Source organism: Salvelinus alpinus, chromosome 5, assembly GCF_045679555.1.
Source record: "Salvelinus alpinus chromosome 5, SLU_Salpinus.1, whole genome shotgun sequence".
NCBI lineage: Eukaryota > Metazoa > Chordata > Actinopteri > Salmoniformes > Salmonidae > Salvelinus > Salvelinus alpinus.
The window spans coordinates 71,439,861-71,463,575 of NC_092090.1; the positions used below are offsets into that span (position 1 = coordinate 71,439,861).

General features: G+C 43.8%; 1 protein-coding gene and 1 pseudogene across 4 annotated transcripts; both read right to left on the reverse strand.

Annotated features, from left to right (window-relative positions):
- Window positions 1–39: 39 nt before the first annotated feature.
- On the reverse strand, window positions 40–9,336 carry LOC139576708 (putative phospholipase B-like 2). Of its 4 annotated transcripts, none has more exons than XM_071403064.1 (13): window positions 9,130–9,336; window positions 7,617–7,710; window positions 7,221–7,379; window positions 6,948–7,048; window positions 5,833–6,047; window positions 5,526–5,620; window positions 5,287–5,447; window positions 3,906–4,001; window positions 3,468–3,539; window positions 3,163–3,315; window positions 2,286–2,448; window positions 1,973–2,151; window positions 40–1,297 (listed from the first exon to the last, which is right to left on the reverse strand). In XM_071403064.1, exons 1-12 carry the CDS (start codon window positions 9,330–9,332, stop codon window positions 1,981–1,983), a joined length of 1,683 nt encoding a protein of 560 aa, XP_071259165.1. In that variant the 5' UTR covers window positions 9,333–9,336; the 3' UTR covers window positions 40–1,297; window positions 1,973–1,980. The 4 variants fall into 4 exon arrangements, with proteins under 4 accessions (XP_071259165.1, XP_071259164.1, XP_071259163.1 ...); XM_071403063.1 differs by having other exon boundaries at window positions 40–1,240; window positions 7,179–7,379; XM_071403062.1 differs by having other exon boundaries at window positions 7,179–7,379.
- A 753-nt stretch (window positions 9,337–10,089) lies between these two features.
- Window positions 10,090–21,792, reverse strand: LOC139575328 (probable RNA-binding protein 19; annotated as a pseudogene).
- Between the last annotated feature and the right edge of the window lie 1,923 nt (window positions 21,793–23,715).

Consider the following 23,715-nt stretch of genomic DNA (forward strand, 5'->3'; position numbering starts at 1 on the left):
AGTCTGGGCCATCAGCGACAACAGTGTACGACACCAAAAGACAGAACGCCAGCTTTGTATTTCTAAATAAGCTACACATGACATGGCTATAAATTAAAGTTCAAAACAAAATTAATTCCAAAAACCATTGACCGTATTAAAGCACATCTGTCAAATGCTAACAAATGTAATACATGTTTTTATGCGATTACTGTCTAATAAGGTCAACATGAATTGAACAAATTGACCAGTGTCATAGCAGCATGAATCAAATGGTAGAATACTTCAATTAGGCACATAGGCTCCACTAAACTGTTTGATTAAATATATATATATATATTTTAATCATTCTCTATTGGCCAAACGAATAGTGCATTTTTCCCCAGTACAATTTCCTACCTCTATAATTGTCATTTGTGGAACTCCAGCCCCATTTAAAGTTTTCCCATCTCACATCACATTCAATGAGACAGCCAGTACGAGCAAAACATTATAAAAAATGTTTTAAACCCAGTTAAAACCCACTTCCTTATCTCAAGATTGTTCACACAACAGAGCAGTAAATATACATGCTAACCCTGAGCTTACTGTTGCACTGTATACCTAATACATTACATTACTTTTGTAATCATTTACCTTCTGAAATGAAACCCATCACCCCTTAGTTTATTCTCTGACACGGAGGGGTCTGTACGTGTAGGGTTAATGTAAGGGATACAGTTCAATTTTAGTCAGTTAGCAGACACTCTTATCCAGAGCGACTTACAGTTAGTGCATTCATCTTAAGATAGCTAGGTGGGACAACCACATACTGTATCACAGGCATAGAATGTACATTTTTTCTCAAGTAAATAAATCAGTAGTCAGAGCTAGAACGGAAGGTGGCAGAATGGAGTTCTCAGGTTGGGGTGTACTGTTTGAGCATACCCTGAAGGTAGGGAGGGGAAGTTCTTCTTGCTGTTCCGTAGGTAAGCACCATGGTCTTGAAGTGGATTTGAGCTTTGACCAGAAGCCAGTGGAGTGTACGAAGGACTGGGGTGACAATAGAGAACTTTGGAAGGTTGAAAACCAGGTGCGCTGCAGTGTTCTGGATAAGTTGCAGGGGTTTGATGGCACAAGCAGGGTTTTCAACCTAGAACCAAGCCCTGGGGAACACCAGTAGTGAGAGTACGTGGTGCAGACACAGATCCTCTCCACGTCACCTGGTAGGAGCGGCCTGCCAGGTAGGATGCAATCCAAGAGTGTGCAGAGACGCCCAGCCCTGAGAAGGTTGAGAGGAGGATATGATGGTTCACAGTGTCAAAGGCAGCGGATAGATCTAGGAGGATGAGAACAAAGGAGAGATAGTCAGCGTTGGCAGTGCGGAGAGCCTCCGCCACACAGAGAAGAGCAGTCTCGGTTGAGTGACCCGTCTTAAAGCCTGACTGGTTAGGGTCAACAAGATTGTTCTTAGAGAAATAACGAGAAAGTTGATCAGAGACAGCACGCTGAAGTGTTTTGGAATGAAAAGAAAGAAGGGATACAGGTCTATAGTTTTTGACGTCAGATGAGTCGAGTGTTGGTTTCTTGAAGTGGGGAGCGACTCGGGCCATTTTGAAGTCAGATTGATTGGACTAAGCCAGTAGTCAGGGATGAGTTGATGATGGATGTGAGGCATAAGAGAAGATCTCCAGAGAAGGTCTGGAGAAGGGAGGAGGGGATGGTGTCGAGTGTGCAGGTTGTTCTGCGGCCAGACCTTACTAGTCGCAGGATGTCATAGAGAAGAGGGAGTGAAAGGATGATAGGTCCTCCTGAAGTTTAGTTTTCCTAAATTTTCGCTCAGCTGCCTGTAGCCCTGTTCTGTAAGCTCGCATCACTCAGGCCCCAAGAGGAAAGGGGAGGAGGGCCGAGCCGGCCGGGAGGAAAGGGGGGTAGTGCAAGTCATAGGATGCGGAAAGGGAGGAGAGTAGGGTCGAAGAGGCAGAATCAGGAGACAGGAGGAATAAGGATTTACCAGAAGGGTTAGGTAGACCAGGTGACATTTACAGGTGCAAACGCCCAGGTGTCAGGGTGTCCCATGTGCATCAGGTCTGAGTAGGGGGATGAACTCCACTGGAAGGCAGGTACCTGGTCCCAAGTGGGTCCACTCGCTGCCAGGAAGCCAAACTCACGCCACAGCCCGTAGGACGTCACCTACACACACTCAAAGGTACACACCCAAAAGGTACACACACAGCCAATTAGTGACACCTACAAGAAGCATGTCATAACAGCTCACCTAACTCATACCTAGAGAAATAGAAAGTAAAAGTGGAGGATGGCCTTACCTTCATATCCGTTCCTCCATGTGGTCTCTGCTTCAGCGCTCCGAAGGGATACGTTCCGTTAGCCGGGTTCAGGTCGGACCGGGCTGAGATGGTGTTCTCTCCATTAGCAGGCGGGTCACAGCCCTCACACCAAGACAACGGGTCCTCCTTAAAGTTATTATACCTACAGAAAAAGAGGGGGGTAGGGAAGGGATATCCATACATAGGCTATAAATGCACAGTGCATTCGGAAAGTATTCAGACCACTTAACTTTTTCCACATTTTGTTACGTTACAGCCTTATTCTAAAATGGATTCTATATATTTTTTCCCCCTCCACCTACACACAATACCCCATAATGACAAAGCGAAAACAGGTTTTTAGAAATGTATACACATTTATTAAAAAAATATATATCACATTTACATTAGTATTCAGACTCTTCGCTATGAGACTCGAAATTGAGCTCAGGTGCATCCTCTTTCCATTGATCATCCTTGAGATGTTTCTACAACTTGATTGGAGTCCACCTGTGGTAAATTAAATTTATTGGACATGATTTGTAACGGCACACACCTGTTTATATAAGGTCCCACAGTTGACATTGCATGTCAGGAGCAAAAAACTTTTTTCGCTTTGTCATTCTGGGGTAATGTGTGTAGATTGATGAGGGGGAAAAAAACATTGAATCAATTTTAGAATAAGGCTGTAACGTAACAAAATGTGGAAAAAGTCAAGGGGTCTGAATACTTTCCGAATGCACCGTAGGTAAGGATACAGCTGTAGGTAAGTATACAGCTGTAGGTAAGGATACTTGTGTATATAGGCCTAAATGCAGGTCTGTCCTTCTCCCTCCTGTGACATCTGGTGTAGAAGCCTCTGACTGGAAGAGCGTACCTCATGAGGCGGACCATGGAGTCCATGTCTGTGATGTGCGATTGGTTCCTTCTGAAGATCTGGGCTCGAGGGTTCATGTCCAAAGAGAACCATGGACCAAATTGTTTAACCAGTTCTCGACAGCCACTGGCATTAAACACCTCCTCATAGTACCTACACACACACAGTGAGAGTGTGTCACATACACAGGTTATTTTTGTTGTTGTTGATGATAACAAACCTGAGAGACAGACAGTCACCACCTATTAATAATATAGTCATTACTAGTGTGTGGTAGTTATATATTTGTTGTTATTGGTACTTACGGGATGTTATAACTGGACCAGTAACCTTTCTGCAGCAACTCCTGGGTTTTATCAGAGTGAACAACCAGCCCACTACAGATCAGAACCACACACACACACTTATTGCTGTTATTGATAAATAGCCAGCTCACCACAGCAGGAAGAACACACAAAACATTTCTCCAATGTGTGTGCGTGCTTGGGTTGTCGCGATACCAGGATCGCAATACTACGATACCGGATTTTCTTCTGGCAAATTTTTCAAAAGCTTTATGGTCCTTTAAAACCCTACTTTATGTAAAATATTTGTGTGATATAGCTTGCAAAATAAACAAATGTGACTCTGGATAACAACATGAGGACTGTTTTCCTCAAGAAATGAATGAAGGTTTTGTTTCTTTTCATTCCTAGTATCTTAACACTGGTATCGTGACCACCCGTGTCTGTGTTGACTCTTACGGGAGCTGCTCCAGTACAGTAAACAGCTGCTCCTTGGTCTCTGTCATCCCCGGAGTGAAATGCCTGTAGTCCACTATCATCCACTGGTTATTATACCTAACACACACACACACATACCTACAAGTGAGGGAATGCATTGATTCCAAAGGTAGACATTCTACACGGTCTGGGGGGTCTGTATTGAGGCCATTGAGTAATTTATGATGATTGATGAGACACTAGTTAGTCTTTTAGGTTCCACTGTAACTCCCCTACGTTGAGTAACAGAGGCTGTTAACCGACAGACTGTATGTAGATATGCTAGAGATAGGCTAGAGAAGTAAAACATCTCAGAGACTGAGATAAGCTGTAGAAGACAGATTAAATAGCCCTAACTCTAACCCTACAAATCAACATGAGTAACCTTTGATTTCTGGGGACTTTGGCCTGAGTCGCCGTCACTGATAAGTCCCACGCCTGCCTTCCCAGCAGAGTTGGGGTCAAGTCGAATGTAGGAATTGAATTCAATATATGAATTGGCCCCAACCCACGCCACAGAATGAAGAATTGAGTTTGAATTGAAGGAAGTAGAATTTAATTAAAACCAATTAAACTGAGACGTGAAACATGAAAGGCTCATTCATTTGACATATGCCACTTATTCATGCAAAGAATACACAATTTCAAATATTAGTTTGATTATAACTCAAAGATGTCAAACAATATTTTTCTTTGTCGTGAGATGTTTTTTTTCTTCAAAAATATAAAAACATTAAGGGAATTATCAATTATTATAGACAACCCACAACACAATCTTAGAATATTTCCAGACCACTGAAATTATTTCAAATTGTTTAAGGAGAATGAGTTTTAAAAATTAAATGTTTCAACCTTATGCTACATGGTATTGGTAACCATACATTATGTCAAAATAAACATTACTATGGTGATGTGTAGAATAAATAAGCCATTTTAATTTCATTGAATTAAAGTCTACTTGCTTTATTCAAATTTAAATCAAATTCTGCTACATTTGGGGGTGGCCAATTTCAAGAATTGAATTGGAATTAAAGAGAAATTTGCAACTCAGTACAGAATTGACTTAACTCTGCTCCTCCCCGGAAAAAAAAGTATCTCACTCAGGTCACCTGACCACTCGTGAAAGTTCATGTGATGTTATTTTTACTTTACTTAATTCCTTAAAGGGATAGTTCCGTTCACTCTTCATCTCCTAGTGTCCTTTAAATGGACAGTTAAATAGCTTGTTGAGGGTTTGTTTTCTGATCTCCAGCTCTGGTCTGACAGGACTGGAGAGATAACCAACATGGTAGACATCCATAGGTCAATGAGAGTCTACAGGAAGAAGAAGAAAATGTCGCTCAGATGGCCTGCAGAGACTCACGTTCCGCTGTTGTGTTTGCTGAAAATCTCTGCCCACTCCTTGCCGGATGCAGCCAGCCTATTGGCTACGATGTTCCTCAGCCACTCCATCACTGCTCCGGTTGGTTGAACAAATTTCCAGAGGGCGGGGTTACTGTTGTCGATGCTGGTCTCCAAGGTAACCTGTGGAGGGACATCTATTTAAAATAAAATACTACACACACATATACTATGTACACACATATTACACAAAGCTCTCACCAGCCCGGTGCTAAGGATGTAGAAGTCATCTCCAGAGAAAATGGACCCTGGGTAGGAGGAGAAGGCCTGGGTTCCGCCAGGGATCGGATCACTGTCTGAGAACAACAGAACACAGAAATCAAACTCAGAACCATAAAATATAGAACTCTGAACCACACAACTCATGGTTGGCCTTTCCCAGTGTTCACAAGCAGAGTTTCCAGGAGTGCTTCATTAAGAGTATGTTAGGGGTGAAAGGGGGGACATTAGGAGACACTGTAGGCATAGTTAACTTATCCTTATGAGAGTTTTAGGGGTCAAAGGTCACCTGTAGGAGAGACACGGTAGGCGAACTGGTACTTCTTTAGGATGCGCAGCATGGCCTGGTAGATGTTCCAGGTATCATGAGACACCAGCAGATCCTTGTTGCCAGGCAATAGCTTGATGAGGGCGGAGCAGGAGCCAGAGCCCAGTGTCCGTGATTGGCTAGACTTGTTTAGGGCCCCCTCAAGATCCACCAGGTCTCCTCCCATCTGGAAAAGTCTGAATAGCCCATAGAGATGGAAAGACGTCTCATCATTGTATCCATGCCATTATGGCGTCTGTGACATCACGGGCAGTGCCATTGAGGCCATCTCCATTTTGAAGTAGTACATTTTCTTATTTGTTACGATTGGCTGATCGCTCCTGATGACCTGGTTGCACATGACTCCAGCAGCGTCACCAGGAGGGATCAGCCAATGAAGTTGGAAGTCCCATTAAGTTGACTACATTAAAATGGTGGAAGCCCTCAATAGCTCTGGCCATTTGGCCACTAGATGCCTCTATCATTCTCTATGGAATAGCCACAAAAAAATAGAGGGTTTGGTCATAGATGTTTAGCAAGGTGCACTTGATTTAGCTCACCCGAAAAAAATCCCCATTGGAACCCCTCACATTATTCCTGAGATGGGTACTCTTGGTGAGTAAAATCAGGGGTGCTTACAGAAACTCACTGCTGCGCTGATCTCATGGAGAATCATAGAGGACTCTTCTTTGTATCTGTCCAATTATGCCGTCTGTGAGTGGACGGGCAGCACCATTGAGGCCATTTCCATTTTGAAGTAGTCAATTTTCTTCTACTACTTCTATGAGTTGGTAAACAAACTGAAAGGGTGCATGCCACTTGCAGTGTGTTGTTTGAAAAGATAAAGCCAAGGTTGGCGATTTACTGCCACCTGCAGTTATGGAATGTTAGCTCACAAGTATTATTCATTGGCTGACCCCTTCTGATGACCTGGATGGAATTATGTGATGGAATTAAGTCCCACCCAGTTGACTACTTCAAAATAGTTTAAGTCCTGAATGGCGCTGCCCATGCTAAAATGGCTTTTGGGCACTAGAGTCCTCTATCATTTTCTATGGGGGAGCTCTAACCCATCAGAGGTCACAGACCACACTTACAGGAAGCCGAAGGGGTTGAGAGTGAAAGGGCCTCTGGGAAATGACAGCTGATCATTGTAGCCATCTTCCAGACCTTTCAGCTGCAGCAACACCAACCACACCTAAGCGAGAGAAAGTCTAAATACAAAACGTCCTCTACTAAGGCGTTCTTATTAGATCCCAAGTATGTACTGAATGATCCACTCTAGTAAGTTATTTACTGTTTAGACACAGAGAAAAAGGAGTAGATACTTGGTGATTTTGCACATTGGCTGACCCAGACTCAGCCAATACCTGGTGCCAGTAGGGACAGTGTGGATGCTCCTCTATCTGCTGTCTGACCCACTGTAGGTTGGTGGTGATGTAATCCTTCAGTCTGTGACAGAATTCTGACTCAAATGTAAATGGACCGCAGTACCCCATAAGTGTGTTCATCCAGTGCTTATAGATCAGCTATGACACAAACACACAAATAGATCAGCTATAGATTTGGGTCGTGTTCCTCTGTTCAGATGTTGCATGGATCAACCAATGGTTGCTATGTCATCGATTGTGCCGTCGGGCACCAGACTGCTCTAATGTTTGTAAGATCTGGCATTTGTCAGCAATGTCAACAATGTCTGAGCAGGGGAACACGACCTTAGACCCCACTGCCCCAGCAGGGTTAGGGTGACTGTCTCTCTACATTACCTCGGAGCTGACTGCAGCTTCAACGGCCCCGGCAGCGTACGCTTGGATGCTATCATTATAGCGTCCGCTAGTGGTCACTTCCAGATATGACCAGCTGAGGGAGAGAACACTTAGTGAATATACATAAAAATGTATTTGGGTAAGGAGTTTTACTCTGATCACGACCTGACTTGCTAGGAAAGTCTTTGGGTGTCTACTCCAGCGGTTCCCAAACTAAGGGTATGAAAACGGGGGTCGCAGACAAATTTCCACCCCCAAAATGTTTTATATATCTTCTTTGTATCTCAAAATCATTGTAATGTGGTTAACCTTTCAAAATCTAAAAGAACATTTTTGAAATCTAAAATATTTAATTCAACTAGAGAATGCCCTTAGATCGTAGGAAAAGGCCGCACTTAAACGTTACGCTCAAATTGGAACTATACAAGTGCAACAGTCAACTGCGGCCTTTCGAGCTGTCATGTGACCGAATGCTGCAGAGAACGCAATCACGGGTTACTAGGGAGGAGTTTTGGTCGACTCAAAGGGAATACCCTGCCATCTCTCTCAGAGCATTAAAACTCAAGGTAACCTTCGCCAGCTCATATCTGTGTGAAGCTGCAGTCAGCAGTGCTCTCGTCTGCATTAAAACCAAATATCAATCCAGGTTGGATGTGACAGCAGAGATGAAGTGTGCACTGTTGACTACTCCCCCTGCCTTTGAGAAGCTCCGAAGTGACATGCTTCATGCACACCCATCTCATTAGTGGTGGTGAGATAATGGTGCTTTCAAACTGAGGTCAAATCATGACGTCAGTGATCTTCAGGTCGGAGCTTTAGAAAGAGGCAGAGTTCCGACTTAGAATTCCGAGTTGGATGACCTAACAATGATTTCAGTCGGACCAATTTTTGTTCCGAGTTCCCAGTTGTCTTGAACGCAGTGAAGTCGTAGATTTCCGAGTTCCCAATTGTTTTGAACGCGGCATTAGACATGTCAGACTAATCTGTCATAGCCCCACATTAGAAGTATGTGATCGTGAGTTTAGAAAAAAATCTGAAATACTTTTAGAATGTTTTGCAATTTACTGCTATAGCCCCAAATAAAAAAGTAAATATGTTAATTACATTAACCTGTTTTTCACATGGTTGGGGTCGCAAGAATTTTCAGATATCAAAATGGGGTCGTGGACGATTAAAGTTTGGTAACCCCTGGTCTACTCTATGGGGTCGATTTGGATGACACACAGGTAAACTACAACCCTGAATAATAATGGGAATGCTCTTTTATCACAATAGATGTAATAGAACAGGCACTCACATTTGACTAAAATCGATTATAGTACATAGCCTGTCCTATCCCCATTGTCAAGCCAATGTTGTCTAGACTAAATACATTTTATGAGAGCCCATGTTTTGCTAAACTGCTCGTTGTAACTTGCTCTACCCAAATGCATATTTTTTTTGTCCTGCTTCGTCTATGTAACGTTAGCTACATTAGCGCTGGTCCAGGGCGATAGTGCGCAGAGGAATTCACCCTGAGTTCTTGATGTCGTCGGTAAAGTTCGCCCAGGCTACATAGTCGTCTCGGAAACCCTCTTGTAGAGACAGCTGGCCAGTTTGTTTATCGAGAACTGCAGAATTAATCTCGGTCTGAACAGGCGTCCATGATAAATACAAAACACATAAAAACATAGAAATCTTCACAATTGTTGACTTGTGTGTGCGCCTGTCAGACATCTTTACTAATGTGGGTTATGTGACGACACCTGAGGAAGGAATTTCAAAATAAAAGTCCTCACCCTCTAACATAGGTGATATAAGTTCTCTCTGATAAAATAAAAATGCAATTAATTAAAAACAAACCCTCAAAGCCACTTTATCAAATGGATAACATTTAATTGTTGAGTACAAATAACCATATCATCATCAGGAGGGCAGGGTAGCCTAGTGGTTAGAGCGTTGGACTAGTAATGGAAAGGTTGCAAGATCAAATCCCCGAGCTGACAACCCTGTATATAGCCTCACTGTTATTTTATTGTTGCTCCTTAATTATTAGTTAGATTATTATTACTTAGTTTTTTACTTCAGTTTATTTTAGTAAATACTTGAATACTTTTTTTTACAAACATTATTTGTTAAGGGCTTGTAAGTAAGCATTTCACTGTTGTATTTGGCGCATGTGACAAACATTTATTTTATGTCATCGTCAGGGCTCTCTTACTGAGATGTGTTTTTCTCTTGTCTCAACAACACTGTCAAAGTCCCTCAGTGTGCTCGAGAGGATTGGATTGGCAAGGCACTGCGCAGAATCACTGACAAAAGAATTGGCTTCTGCCGAGTTCTGCTCTTTCTGATGCCTCCTTCTCCTGTCACTAGGTCCAGATTATTCAGTCAGTCCTACCCACATGGGGCCACAGGCACCAATCAGGGCTGGGTTGTGGTTAAGGGGTGTGATTTAGGGTTAGGGTTAGGGTTAGGGTTAGTGTCTTCGGCCCACTGTAGAACCAGCTGCCTCCCGTACAGATGGTACAGTAGCTATGGCACAGCGCAGAGAATGCTTTCTACCGTGGATTCAAGAAATAACACCCCTCAACAGTAATGTACAGCAACAATAATGTTTTTTTAGAGGGGAAACAAGAAATAACACACACCGTGGTCATTCACCCTCACTCACCTTGGCATCCTGTTTTGTGAGGAAGTCTACAAAGCCAAACCCGCTGTGAACCCCGGTGCCGGTACCGGGCGCCTTCTTTGGCAGACGAACAGTCTTCAGCTCCCCAAACGTGCTGGAGAGGATACACATATCATCATCATTATCAGTGTGAGAGTGACTGAAGCCTTGTTCACAGTACAGGCCTTAATGCTCAAATCACTTTTGTTTTTCAAATCCGCTTTGGAATAATAAGTTACAAGTGACCAAATCGGATGTGTGTGTTCAGACAGCAGTCATTTTTCTGACATAGCTACGCTAGTTGTCATAGCGATGACGGGTGTGAACACAATGGTGTAGGCTGATTGCTCGTGCTTCCTATCACTCAGAAGTTATGTAGCAAGCTAAGGCGACAAATAATTTGAAAATGCTTGTCACGTCTACTCCCACTCCTCCCCTCCAGCGTTCATCGTCCCCTGTATACTAACCACCGGTCCTGGGATCCATCATTACACGCACCTGCAGATCATCATGATACTCACCTGAACTCCATTACCTTCCTGATTACCTCCCCTATATCTGTCACTCCCTTGGGTTCCTTCCTCAGTCAGTTTTGTTCCTGTGTTCATGTGTAAATGCCACTGTTATGTTGTCTCGTTTGTTGTTTTATTAAACGTTTCACCTGCACCTCAACTCACAGCATCTCTGTTCCAATGCTCCCATATCTATAAGGAGAAAATCAGCATTGTGTCATTATAAGTGGCTTATAAGTACTGTTATTACTATTAGTTTGTTGTTAATTTGTGTAACCATGGTCAGTATGATGGAGTGACTCTCTTGGTGGCACTCTCAGAGACTTTCAACTCCAACTGGTGGTCAGCCACACTGCAGTACTAAGAGAAAGAGAGATGGGGGAGGAGAGACTGACCAATAGACAGGGTGAGAGAGATAAGTGTGAGGTCAGTATCTGTAGGTGTAGGGGTTAAAGGTTAGGTGTCAAGGATCAGTACTAGGGTCAGTACCTGTAGCTGCCTTATGGCCTTCTCTGCTGCCTTCAGTGTCTGATAGGTGACAAAGCCATAACCCACGGACAACAGCCGACCTATAAGGACAAAACAGCACTGAGACAACACTGAAATTCACACATGTTCAACCTAAATGTTCAGTGTGAGTCTAAAGGTTCATTCTAAATGTAATGTTCAGTACCAGTCTTGTATTTTTTCTTGGAAATAGAGGTATTCACTGTGCCGCATTTGGAGAAGGTCTAAAGAAACCAAAACACAAACCAAAAACATGAGATTCTATAAAACTTCTAACCCTTCTCCCCATCCTCTGACTCATCCTTTATCCCTCAACCTATAACTCTCATCCTCTAACCCCGATTCCATAAATCTAACAGTATTACCCTACCTCTCGCGAAGTCTCCTCTGTTGTAATGAAGTTGAGCTTCTTGATGAAGAGTGTTGATCCCAGTGCTTCTTCTTTATTTGTTATTATTATACCCCTTTTTCTCCCCAATTTTGTGGTATCCAATTGGTAGTTACAGTCTTGTCCCATCGCTGCAACTCCCGTATGGACTCGGGAGAGGCGAAGGTCGAGAGCCGTGCATCCTCCGAAACACAACCCAGCCAAGCCGCACTGCTTCTTGGCACAATGCCCGCTTAACCCGGAAGCCAGCCGCACCAATGTGTCGAAGGAAACACCGTACACCTGGCGACCTTGTTAGCGTGCACTGCGCCCGGCCCACCACAGGAGTCGCTAGTGCGCGATGGGACAAGAACATCCCTGCTGGCCAAACCCTCCCCTAACACGGAAGATGCTGGGCCAATTGTGCGCCACCCCATGGGTCTACCGGTCGCGGCCAGCTTCGACAGAGCCCAGACTCGAACCAGGATCTCTAGTGGCACAGCTAGCACTGTGATCCTGATGCTTCTTCTTCCTCCTCTTCCTGTGCTGAGGTTTTGGTAGTGGGCTCCGGGAATTGGTGTGTCTTATTGGGCATGGCTGCTGAGAACACTCCTATCGGGGCCCACTCTAAGTATAGGGGAACGTGCTAGAACTAGAAAGTGAGGCAGACAGAAGGAGAGCGACAGTATGTTACAGTACACTTAAACTGAACGCGACCATGGTCTTCTTCAGACAGCATTCTGCCAATACAAATGTAATGAATATGCATATTCAGTCCTATTTTCGCATTAGAGGCCACATTTATATGGAACACACACACACCTTGCCTCAGTGGGCTCAAGGTATTCTATTATGGCAGTTAGGCCAGCAGGCGGCAGCAGCACTCTACCCAGGGTGCCATGCTATGAGAACAGCACCTCCAGGTCCTCGACCTTCACTCCCGCTGGAAGGTTCTTCACCAGGAACACACACGTGCCACGAGGCCCCTGCGCCTAAACACACACACACACACACACAAATAAACAGAATCCAAAGTGATCAAAATGTTAAATAATGTTATGAACTTTAAATAATGTTCTCTTCTTAATGCACTGTTAGCAAATCCTAGACAGTATTTTGCAACATACCTGACTGAAGGAGTCCAGACAAACGTGGTTGTCTAACAGGAACTGGCGAGTCTCCTGGACATCCTCACTGTTATACTCTTCTATGATATCATGGCGGTCCGCAAGCAATTATTAAAGTACATGCCGCCACCTACTGTGCTGGAATGTACAATCAATCACGATCTGCCCAATTCTGTACTACCATGAAAATAAAATTAAAAACAAATAAATTCCTACTAACTTCTACCACACCCTCCCCAACCCCCCTACCCCATTAAACTGTATCTATATCATGCTGAAACACTCCACCTTCAGGATTGTCAACAACCATGTCAACAACAATTTCAACAGTAACATCTGTTACCCCAAATATCCCTTTTGCTTTCTCCACAATAACCTTCAACCTGGCATTTTTGCTTTCCACACCCCGAGACGTATTGATAACCTTACCAATAAAAGTGTCCTTTGACACCGCACATTCATCAACGCAAGATTTCTGAACAGGCCTCCAAACCATGCCAGGACCAGCAGAAACACCAGCTCCGACATGAGGTCCACTTACTACAGGAGCAGCCGTGGAAGCTCCGTCATCCCACACTGTTGTTCCACCAATCTGTCTTATGGCATCTGCACACAATACATCATGACTAATTCTATATCTCTAAGCCTCTCTAGCCCCTTTCTGCACCTGGCATTTACCAAACGCTGCACTATGTCCCCCACAACACACACAATTACAACAGCACATATTTTCCTTCATTTACATTGAATAGCTACGTGTCCCATTTTTTGGCATTTAAAACACCGCAATGGGGATGGGACAAATTCTTTGACATTGAAACTAAGGAATCCTATTTGTACTTTCCCAGGCATAACCTTCTCAAACCTCAGCAGCACTGATAGGCTCTCACTTCTTTGTCTTTCTTTCCTACTGATCAAACTTTTGGCCCCAATCACTCTTCCTCCCTTCACATTTTCTTTAATATCATCTATGGACATAGATATTGGGACCCCAATGATGACTCCCCAAACCTAGCATAAGCACCAGGGACATGGCTTTTAATCTTCTTCCCATAAAGCTTTTCCATTTTCAGAATCTTCTTTTGCTGAGCCTGGCTACCACAAAATATTAACAATCTACCAATTCCAATGAACCAAGCTAATTTCACTTCACCTACCTCTTTCTCTACGGCATTAGTTAGTCAGATAGAGTGTAAGTGAGGCCCTGTGGTCTCATCAAACACTGTCACCACTTTCCACTACAACACATCATTACTCTTGATTCCCACCTTGGCCCTCTTTATACATTCTTTACTAGACGATCCACTGCTTTCTGTATCTTTCCACTACTGACCATTCTGGTCATTGACCCTCATCCTCCCGCTCCATACTATAGAAACTGATACCCATATAGTTCGCATTCCAGCACAGCTGTTGCTTCACCAACTTCTTCTCTATTTCGTCCGCACTACACGCTGCCATTTTTCAAAGCTCTCAACCAGAATTCCAGAGTGGAGTCTGACATTCACAACGGCAGATATACTTTTGAGTAGATGGGAAACGTTGCCAATGCTACGTCAATGGGCCGTACGGTGCATTCTTGGCGATTCTGAGACAAGGAGTGCTCTCCTTTAAGGAGTGAATGGGAGTCTATTGGGCGCTAGCTCAAAAACATTAGCACGAACTTCGTCAACAAGAAGTACAACATGACATGACAGTGACAGTTATGAAGCAAATTTTCTAACAAAATCAATGGGGGCCCCATGCCATTACATTTAGGGAATTTTAGATTCTTCAGACTGTCTAGTTTTTATTTTGGTGATTGTTAGTTCTCAAAGATGATCTTATTTTTAAAAAAATATATAGCTCCATTATATTTTTTACACACTTCAAATCCAGTTTTAGTCATTTACGTTTATACTGAAAACATTTTACCATCTAAAAAATTATTTTCTAAATAAATAAATCATTTTTCTTGGTGAAAATAATTTGTGGCAGCAACCATTAAGCAGAGGCGGTCCGGCACTGCTAAATGAATATAGGGGAAACACTAAGTGTGCGTGTTAACAATCATATGTGGACTCCTGTTTTGTGAAGATGGCGCCGGAGGGGATGGCTGCCGTTTTATGGGTTCTTAACCAACTGTGATATTTTGTTTGTTTTTTCGCATTGTTTGTAACATATTTCGTACATAATGTTGCTGCTACCGTCTCTTATGACCAAAAAGAGCTTCTGGAAATCAGAACAGTGATTACTCACCTTGAACTGGATGAAGAATTTCTCTTTAATGAGTCGGACGAGAGGGATTTACTCCAGACACCCAAACAGGCCCTCATCCCCGTCATTCGCAGGAGAAAGAGATGGAAAAAGAATCGCGGAAGGAGATCGGGGTACCTTGTGAGGATCCGCCGACGAGTGGCTAATCTGACTTTGCCATCGGTACTATTGGCCAACGTACAATCGCTGGATAATAAATTGGACGAACTAAAAGCACGTATATCCTACTAACGGGACATTAAAAACTGTAATTTCTTATGTTTCACCGAGTAGTGGCTGAACGACGACATGAATAACATACAGCTGGCGTGTTATACACTATATCGGCAGGATAGAACAGCAGCTCTGGTTAGACAAGGGATGGCGGTCTATGGATATTTGTAAACAACAGCTGGTGCAAAATATCTAATGAAGTCTTAAGGTTTTGTTCACCTGAGGTAGAGTATCTCATGATAAGCTGTAGACCACACTATCTATCTAGAGAGTTTTCATCTGTATTTTCCATAGCTGTCTACATACCACCACAGAACAATGCTGGAACTAAGGCCGCACTCAATGAGCTGTATACCGCCATAAGCAAACAGGAAAATGCTCATCCAGAGGCGACGCTCCTAGTGGCCGGCGACTTTAATGCAGGAAAACTTAAATCCGTTTTACCTCATTTCTACCAGCATGTTAAATGTGCAACCGGAGGGGAAAAAAACTCTAGACCACCTTTACTTCACACACAGAGACGCGTACAAAGCTCTCCCTCGCCCTCCATTTGGCAAATAAAAAAGTGGTCAGATGAAGCAGATGCTAAGCTACAGGAATGTTTTGCTAGCACAGACTGGAATATGTTCCGGGATTCTTCCGATGGCATTGAGGAGTACACCACATCAGTCACTGGTTTCTTCAATAAGTGCATCGATGACGTCATCCCCACAGTGACTGTACATACATACCCCGACCAGAAGCCATGGATTACAGGCAACATCTGCACTGAGCTAAAGGGTAGAGCTGCCGCTTTCAAGGAGTGGGACTCCTAAGCTTATAAAAAAATCCCGCTATGCCCTCCGACGAACCATCAAACAGGCAGAACGTCCATACAGGACTAAGATCGAATCATACTACACCGGCTCTGACGCTAGTCGGATGTGGCAGGGCTTGCAAACTATTACAGATTACAGAAGGAAGCACAGCCGAGAGCTGCCCAGTGACACGAGCCTACCAGACGAGCTAAATTACTTCTATGCTCGCTTCGAGGCAAGTAACACTGAAACATGCATGAGAGCATCAGCTGTTCCGGACGACTGTGTGATCCCGATCTCTGCAGCCGATCTCAGTAAGACCTTTAAACAGGGCAACATTCACAAGTCCGCAGGGCCAGACGGATTACCAGGACGTGTACAACGAGCACTCGCTGAACAACTGGCAGGTGTCTTCACTGACATTTTCAACCTCTCCATGTCTGAGTGTGTAATACCAACATGTTTCAAGCAGACCACCATAGTCCCTGTGCCCAGGAACGCTAAGGTAACCTGCCTAAAGGACTACTCACGTCTGTAGCCATGAAATTCTTTGAAATGCTGGTCATGGCTCACATCAACTCCATTATCCCAGAAACCCTAGACTCACTCCAATTTGCACACCGCCCCAACAGATCCACAGATGATGTAATCTCTATTGCACTCCACACTGCCCTTTCACACCTGGACAAAAGGAACACCTACAGTGGGGAGAACAAGTATTTGATACACTGCCGATTTTGCAAGTTTTCCTACTTACAAAGCATGTAGAGGTCTGTAATTTTTATCATAGGTACACTTCAACTGTGAGAGACGGAATCTAAAACAAAAATCCAGAAAATCACATTGTATGATTTTTAAGTAAATAATTTGCATTTTATTGCATGACATAAGTATTTGATACATCAGAAAAGCAGAACTTAATATTTGGTACAGAAACCTTAGTTTGCAATTACAGAGATCATACGTTTCCTGTAGTTCTTGACCAGGTTTGCACACACTGCAGCAGGGATTTTGGCCCACTCCTCCATACAGACCTTCTCCAGATCCTTCAGGTTTCGGGGCTTTCGCTGGGCAATACGGACTTTCGGCTCCCTCCAAAGATTTTCTATTGGGTTCAGGTCTGGAGACTGGCTAGGCCACTCCAGGACCTTGAGATGCTTCTTACGGAGCCACTCCTTAGTTGCCCTGGCTGTGTGTTTCGGGTCGTTGTCATGCTGGAAGACCCAGCCACGACCCATCTTCAATGCTCTTACTGAGGGAAGGAGGTTGTTGGTCAAGATCTCGCGATACATGGCCCCATCCATCCTCCCCTCAATACGGTGCAGTCGTCCTGTCCCCTTTGCAGAAAAGCATCCCCAAAGAATGATGTTTCCACCTCCATGCTTCACGGTTGGGATGGTGTTCTTGGGGTTGTACTCATCCTTCTATTCCTCCAAACACGGCGAGTGGAGTTTAGAGCAAAAAGCTCTATTTTTGTCTCATCAGACCACATGACCTTCTCCCATTCCTCCTCTGGATCATCCAGATGGTCATTGGCAAACTTCAGACGGGCCTGGACATGCGCTGGCTTGAGCAGGGGGACCTTGCGTGCGCTGCAGGATTTTAATCCATGACGGCGTAGTGTGTTACTAATGGTTTTCTTTGAGACTGTGGTCCCAGCTCTCTTCAGGTCATTGACCAGGTCCTGCCGTGTAGTTCTGGGCTGATCCCTCACATTCCTCATGATCATTGATGCCCCACGAGGTGAGATCTTGCATGGAGCCCCAGACCGAGGGTGATTGACCGTCATCTTGAACTTCTTTCATTTTCTAATAATTGTGCCAACAGTTGTTGCCTTCTCACCAAGCTGCTTGGCTATTGTCCTGTAGCCCATCCCAGCCTTGTACAGGTCTACAATTTATCCCTGATGTCCTTACACAGCTCTCTGGTCTTGGCCATTGTGGAGAGGTTGGAGTCTGTTTGATTGAGTGTGTGGACAGGTGTCTTTTATACAGGTAACGAGTTCAAACAGGTGCAGTTAATACAGGTAATGAGTGGAGAACAGGAGGGCTTCTTAAAGAAAAACTAACAGGTCTGTGAGAGCCGGAATTCTTACTGGTTGGTAGGTGATCAAATACTTATGTCATGCAATAAAATGCAAATTAATTACTTAAAAATCATACAATGTGATTTTCTGGATTTTTGTTTTAGATTCCGTCTCTCACAGTTGAAGTGTACCTATGATAAAAATGACAGACCTCTACATGCTTTGTAAGTAGGAAAACCTGCAAAATCGGCAGTGTATCAAATACTTGTTCTCCCCACTGTATGTGAGAATGCTATTCATTGACTACAGCTCAGTGTTCAACACAATAGTGCCCTCACAGCTCATCACTAAGCTAAGGACCCTGGGACTAAACACCTCCCTCTGCAACTGGATCCTGGACTTCCTGACGGGCCGCCCCCAGGTGGTAAGGGTATGTAACAACACATCCGCCACGCTGATCCTCAACACGGGGGCCCCTCAGGGGTGCGTGCTCAGTCCCCTCCTGTACTCCCTGTTCACTCATGACTGCACGGCCAGGCACGACTCCAACACCATCATTAAGTTTGCTGATGACACAATAGTGGTAGGACTGATCACCAAGAACGACGAGACAGCATATAGGGAGGAGGTCACAGTCCTGGCCGCGTGGTGCCAGGACAACACCCTCTCCCTCAACCTGTTCAAGACCAAGGAGATGATTGTGGACTACAGGAAAAGGAGGAACGAACACGCCCCCATTCTCATCGACGGGGCTGTAGTGGAGCAGGTTGATAGCTTCAAGTTCCTTGGTGTTCACATCACCAACAAACTAACTATGGTCCAAGCACACCAAGACAGGTGTGAAGAGGGCACAACAAAACCTATTCCCCCTCAGGAGACTGAAAAGATTTGGCATGGGTCCTCAGATCCTCAAAAAGTTCTACAGCTGCACCATCGAGAGCATCCTGACTGGTTGCATCACTGCCTCGTATGGCAACTGCTCGGCCTTCGACTGCAAGGCACTACAGAGGGTAGTAAGTACGGCCCAGTACATCGCTGGTGCCAAGCTTCCTGCCATCCAGGACCTCTATACCAGGCAGTGTCAGAGGAAGGCCCTAAAAATTGTCAAAGACACCAGCCACACTAGTCATAGACTGTTCTCTCTGCTACCGGAATGCCAAGTCATACCGGAACGCCAAGGGGCTTCTAAACAGCTTTTACCCCCAAGCCATAAGACAACTGAACATCTAATCAAATGGTTACCCAGACTAAGTGCATTGCCCCCCCCCCCCCCCAAATCCCCCCTCCCCACAATCTTTTACGCTGCTGCTACTCTCTGTTATTATCTATGCATAAGTCACTTTAATAACTCTACCTACATTGTCACGCCCTGACCTTAGAGATCCTTTTTTTGTCTCTATTTTGGTTGGTTTGGGTGGGCATTCTATGTCTGGTGTTCTATGTTGTCCTTGTTTTGTATTTCTATGTGTTTGGCCTGGTATGGTTCCCAATCAGAGGCAGCTGTCAATCGTTGTCTCTGATTGAGAACCATACTTAGGTAGCCTTTTTCCACCTGTGTGTTGTGGGTAGTTGTTTTCTGTTTTGTGTATACCTTACAGAACTGTTTCGTTTCGTTCTCGCTCTTTGCTGTTTTTGTCATTTCAGTGTTCAGTTTATTTTATAACATTAAAATGAACACTTACCACGCTGCACCTTGGTCCTCTTCTTCTTCTCCCGACGACGTTCGTTACATACATGTATAAATTACCTCAATTACCTTGACTAACCGGTGCCCCCACACATTGACTCTGTACCGGTACCCCCTGTATATAGCCTGGCTATTGTTATTTTACTGCTGCTCTTTACATTTTTGATACTTTTATTTCTTATTTTTCTTAAAACTGCATTGTTAGTTATAAGGGCTTGTAAGTAAGCATTTCACTGTAAGGTCTACACCTGTTGTATTCGGCTCATATGACAAATAAAATGTGATTTGATTTGATACAGTATATGTGCGTGTATGTACATACCATGCTTTGTGAAAACGTCTTGGAGCTCCTCTTCTGTGCAGGTTTAGGGCAGGTTCCTTGTGGAGAGTATTCCTGACTCTGCTACATCTTCCTCCTCTTCATCTTCCTTCATCTCCTCTCGCTTCCTTTCTCCACCTGCCCCTCACACTTGTCTGAAACACCTCAATGTAGAGCAACCTTTCGGACAAACACACACAGTACATAACTTTTTATTCTCCGTGAGGATTACGAACAAGCGCACACACACACACACACACACACACACACACAGTTTGATTCTCACCCATGTAATCTTTGTTCTTCTTCAGAGCCTTTTTCACCTCTTCTGAGCGCAGGTCCACATACATATACTTGGTTTTGTTGCCGGTGGCATTCTTGATGATTCAAATGGCTGCAGGCTTCAGAGTAGTCATGAACTCTCGCACTTGTTGCTGTTTATATCACACATAAACAACCCAAGATGTCACGCATAAATAAACCCTTTCCCCACCTCTGAACTCCACATCAAGCCACACACACTCACCTCTTTGACGTTGAAGGGACATTCTCGCAGTTTCACTGTGGATTCAGTCTATGGGGCACAGAGAGATAGGGACACACACACACATTACCAAAGGGGATACGGCAATGAAAACCCTCAACCCTAATTTCACTGTCAGAATGCTACACCATATGCCGTTTTAACTGCTATCCTCCATCATTTCAATGAAGGTAAGATTTGAGTTTAAATCCCAAGGTCTGTGGGTCAGGGGTGCAGGTCAAATGCTAGGTGTTAAAGGTTAGGCATTTGCCCAACCTCCTGCTGTTTGACAGGCTTGCTAGGTTTGCCCTGGCTTTTATCCAGTGAAGGGACTGGTGCTTTGGCCCTCTGGATACCGTCTCTATCCCCACTCTCATAGGCACTGTCTGTCTGTCTGCTGCATATGGGCAGGCTCATCTTCCTCATCATCTTCATCCTCCGCAGCACCCCGTCTCTGCGCCACAGGTACTCCATATCAGACAGGTCAGACTTCAGAGCCTCTTTATTAGCACCTGACAATGAAAACACACTGTTTACACACACACATTTACCAGCATCTGTCAAACAAAGGGTCTATGTAGGCATGTGTACCTAACCTGGTCTTCTTCCTCATCTTACTCCTCATCCTTCTTCTTCTCGTCTGACTCAAAGTTGAGGTAATCATCCAAGGCAGGCTTCTTCTTCTGACTCCTCCCCGGCCAGTCTCGGGGGCTGCTGATTGGGGCAGAGAGTCATTGGCCCAGGTAGGCAACTGGCTGCGGTTATGATGCACTGACACAAACTCCTGGAAAGCCTCGTCACCCTCCAGCTAACACATACACACAAGATAAAACAGAAACAAGATTAAACAGAACATCAATTTCAAGGAAGACAAGAAAAAATTCAACACTGTGCAATTGAGCCATCTTACACTCCATCCATATGTATCCGCCAGGCAGATATGGAGAGGACCATGGCGTGATCTGTCAGGCGAGTGAATCACAATTAATTAAATGTTGGTATAGAATCTGTGATTGGCTATCTATCCATCTAACCAGTACAAAGGAGTCTGGATGGCTAACTGTCTCAACGTTACTCTGGACGTGTCCACAAATCTTTTATTGAAATGCTTCAGTGACTTGTCCGCATCTTCTTCTTCTTTTGAAGCCCACAAATCAGAATTTGTGAACTTGCCATCCTTAGTGAACTTCATGCTGCAGTGTTTCAACGTTCTGATTGGCCAAAGTGATCAAGCCTCTGACGGGCCTCCGCAGTGCACACCAATGACGTACATTATAAAAACCCTGGATTGCTGATGCTATGTATTGGCCATTGAGAGGCTTTGAAGCCACCGGTCGGCCATATTGGCACTCCCTAGAAGGAGCAGTCCTCAATAGGAATGAATAGGATGGAGTGAATCTATTGTAGCGCAAAATAAAAATTAAATGACATCATAATTTCCTCAAAGTTTGTATTGGCAAAGATTATGGATATACTGTACTGACAAGATAGTTTTTTTATTTTATTTTTACCAGGCAAGTCAGTTTTAAGAACAAATACTCATTTACAATGACGGCCTACCCCGGCCAATGCTGGGCAAATTGTGCGCCACCCTACGCGACTCCCAATCACGGCCGGATGTGATGCAGCCTGGATTCGAACCCTAATAATGGGACAAAGCGGCACAGCTGGCTGTCTAGCTCCTGCCTATCCTTTCTTTGGATTGGTGGATACATCTCATTATTGTAATCCTTTTTTGAATATTCGATGAGGGTTAAAGATTTGTAATAATAAGTGTGATGAGTAGGACTATAAGGCGTAGGCAACAGATCTTGGTTGTGTTATGTTAAGCGATTGGAGTGCCCTTCGTGTTGCTGAAAGGACAGCGCCAGGATCGTGCAATGATATTAAGGTTCAACCAACTTGTGGTGCTGAAGGATAGCTCTGCCATTCGGCCAGTTCAGGAACAAACAACATAGGCCTACGACTAAGTGGTTTTTGCCTTTAGATTTCGAGAAAATTAGAAAATATATAGAATATATAAATTCTCCCATTGACTTGTCCAACCCCAAACACAGTCTTGGTCTGCTTCGCAAGCGTTCCTGGAAGTCTTGCGATGTTGCACCTCTTTCTATTTAGAAACTCTGTGCTTCAGCCTTCAAAAAGTCCTTCCCGAAAGATGTATGCTGTGCTGTGCATTCTCATTCATAGTTTGAATTCACATCATTGGCTGTCTGTGGGCAACTGTAGGCTAAATTACGTATTTTTCATGCAACGTACCATAACAAAATCTATAATCTATTGTTAAATTGGGAAAAGTCAAGCCCGAACAGGGACTTGAACCCTGGAACCTCAGATTAAAAATCTGATGCTCTTCCACAGTTCTTCACCGATGTAAAAAAAAAATATATATTCAACATACATTCGCGAAATTATTTTAAATGCATAGAATTCTCTTATCTACAATAACCTTTTCATGGATTGTTTTAGAGACATTAAACAAAATGCTAATTATTCTAAAAAGGCCTACTTTCACAACCTTTGATTTGCATGAAAAGTTGTGTTGATTTGATAGAAATACATCTAATCATTAAAAAAATGCTTTTAAATATCTTGTTCCAATAACTTTTTCATGGATTGTCATAGAACATTAAACAAAATGCTAATTGCAAAATGCTAATGATTCATTACACCGATTCTAATGCAAAACGGTCCATCGGTTGCAAAACGTGACGTAAAAAATGTTGGGTTCTTAAACGGAAGTTGTAGTTCATTTTAATTGTATGGTTTCCACTCGTTGCCATCGTAATTTTACAGCTCAATGGTTGCCACCCAATTTGAATAGTCTGCGAAGTGTTTGGCACAAGCTGCACATCTAAAAAGTTGATTATTCTGTGGTCTAGTGGAGTGAAGTCCGCAGGGTTCCTTCCAACTTCTTCCTGCTGCTTATTTTTTTTTTTTTTAAGATACACGACTGAACTATGACATCCGTTTAAAAAACTAAACGGAGCTCAACAGCGTTTGGAGTAAATGTTTTCTTTTGCTAAATGTTTTGCAACAGATGAAACGTTTGCAATAGAATTGGTGTAATGACACCCCTGGCCTACTTAAACAACCTTTTATTCACATAAAAATG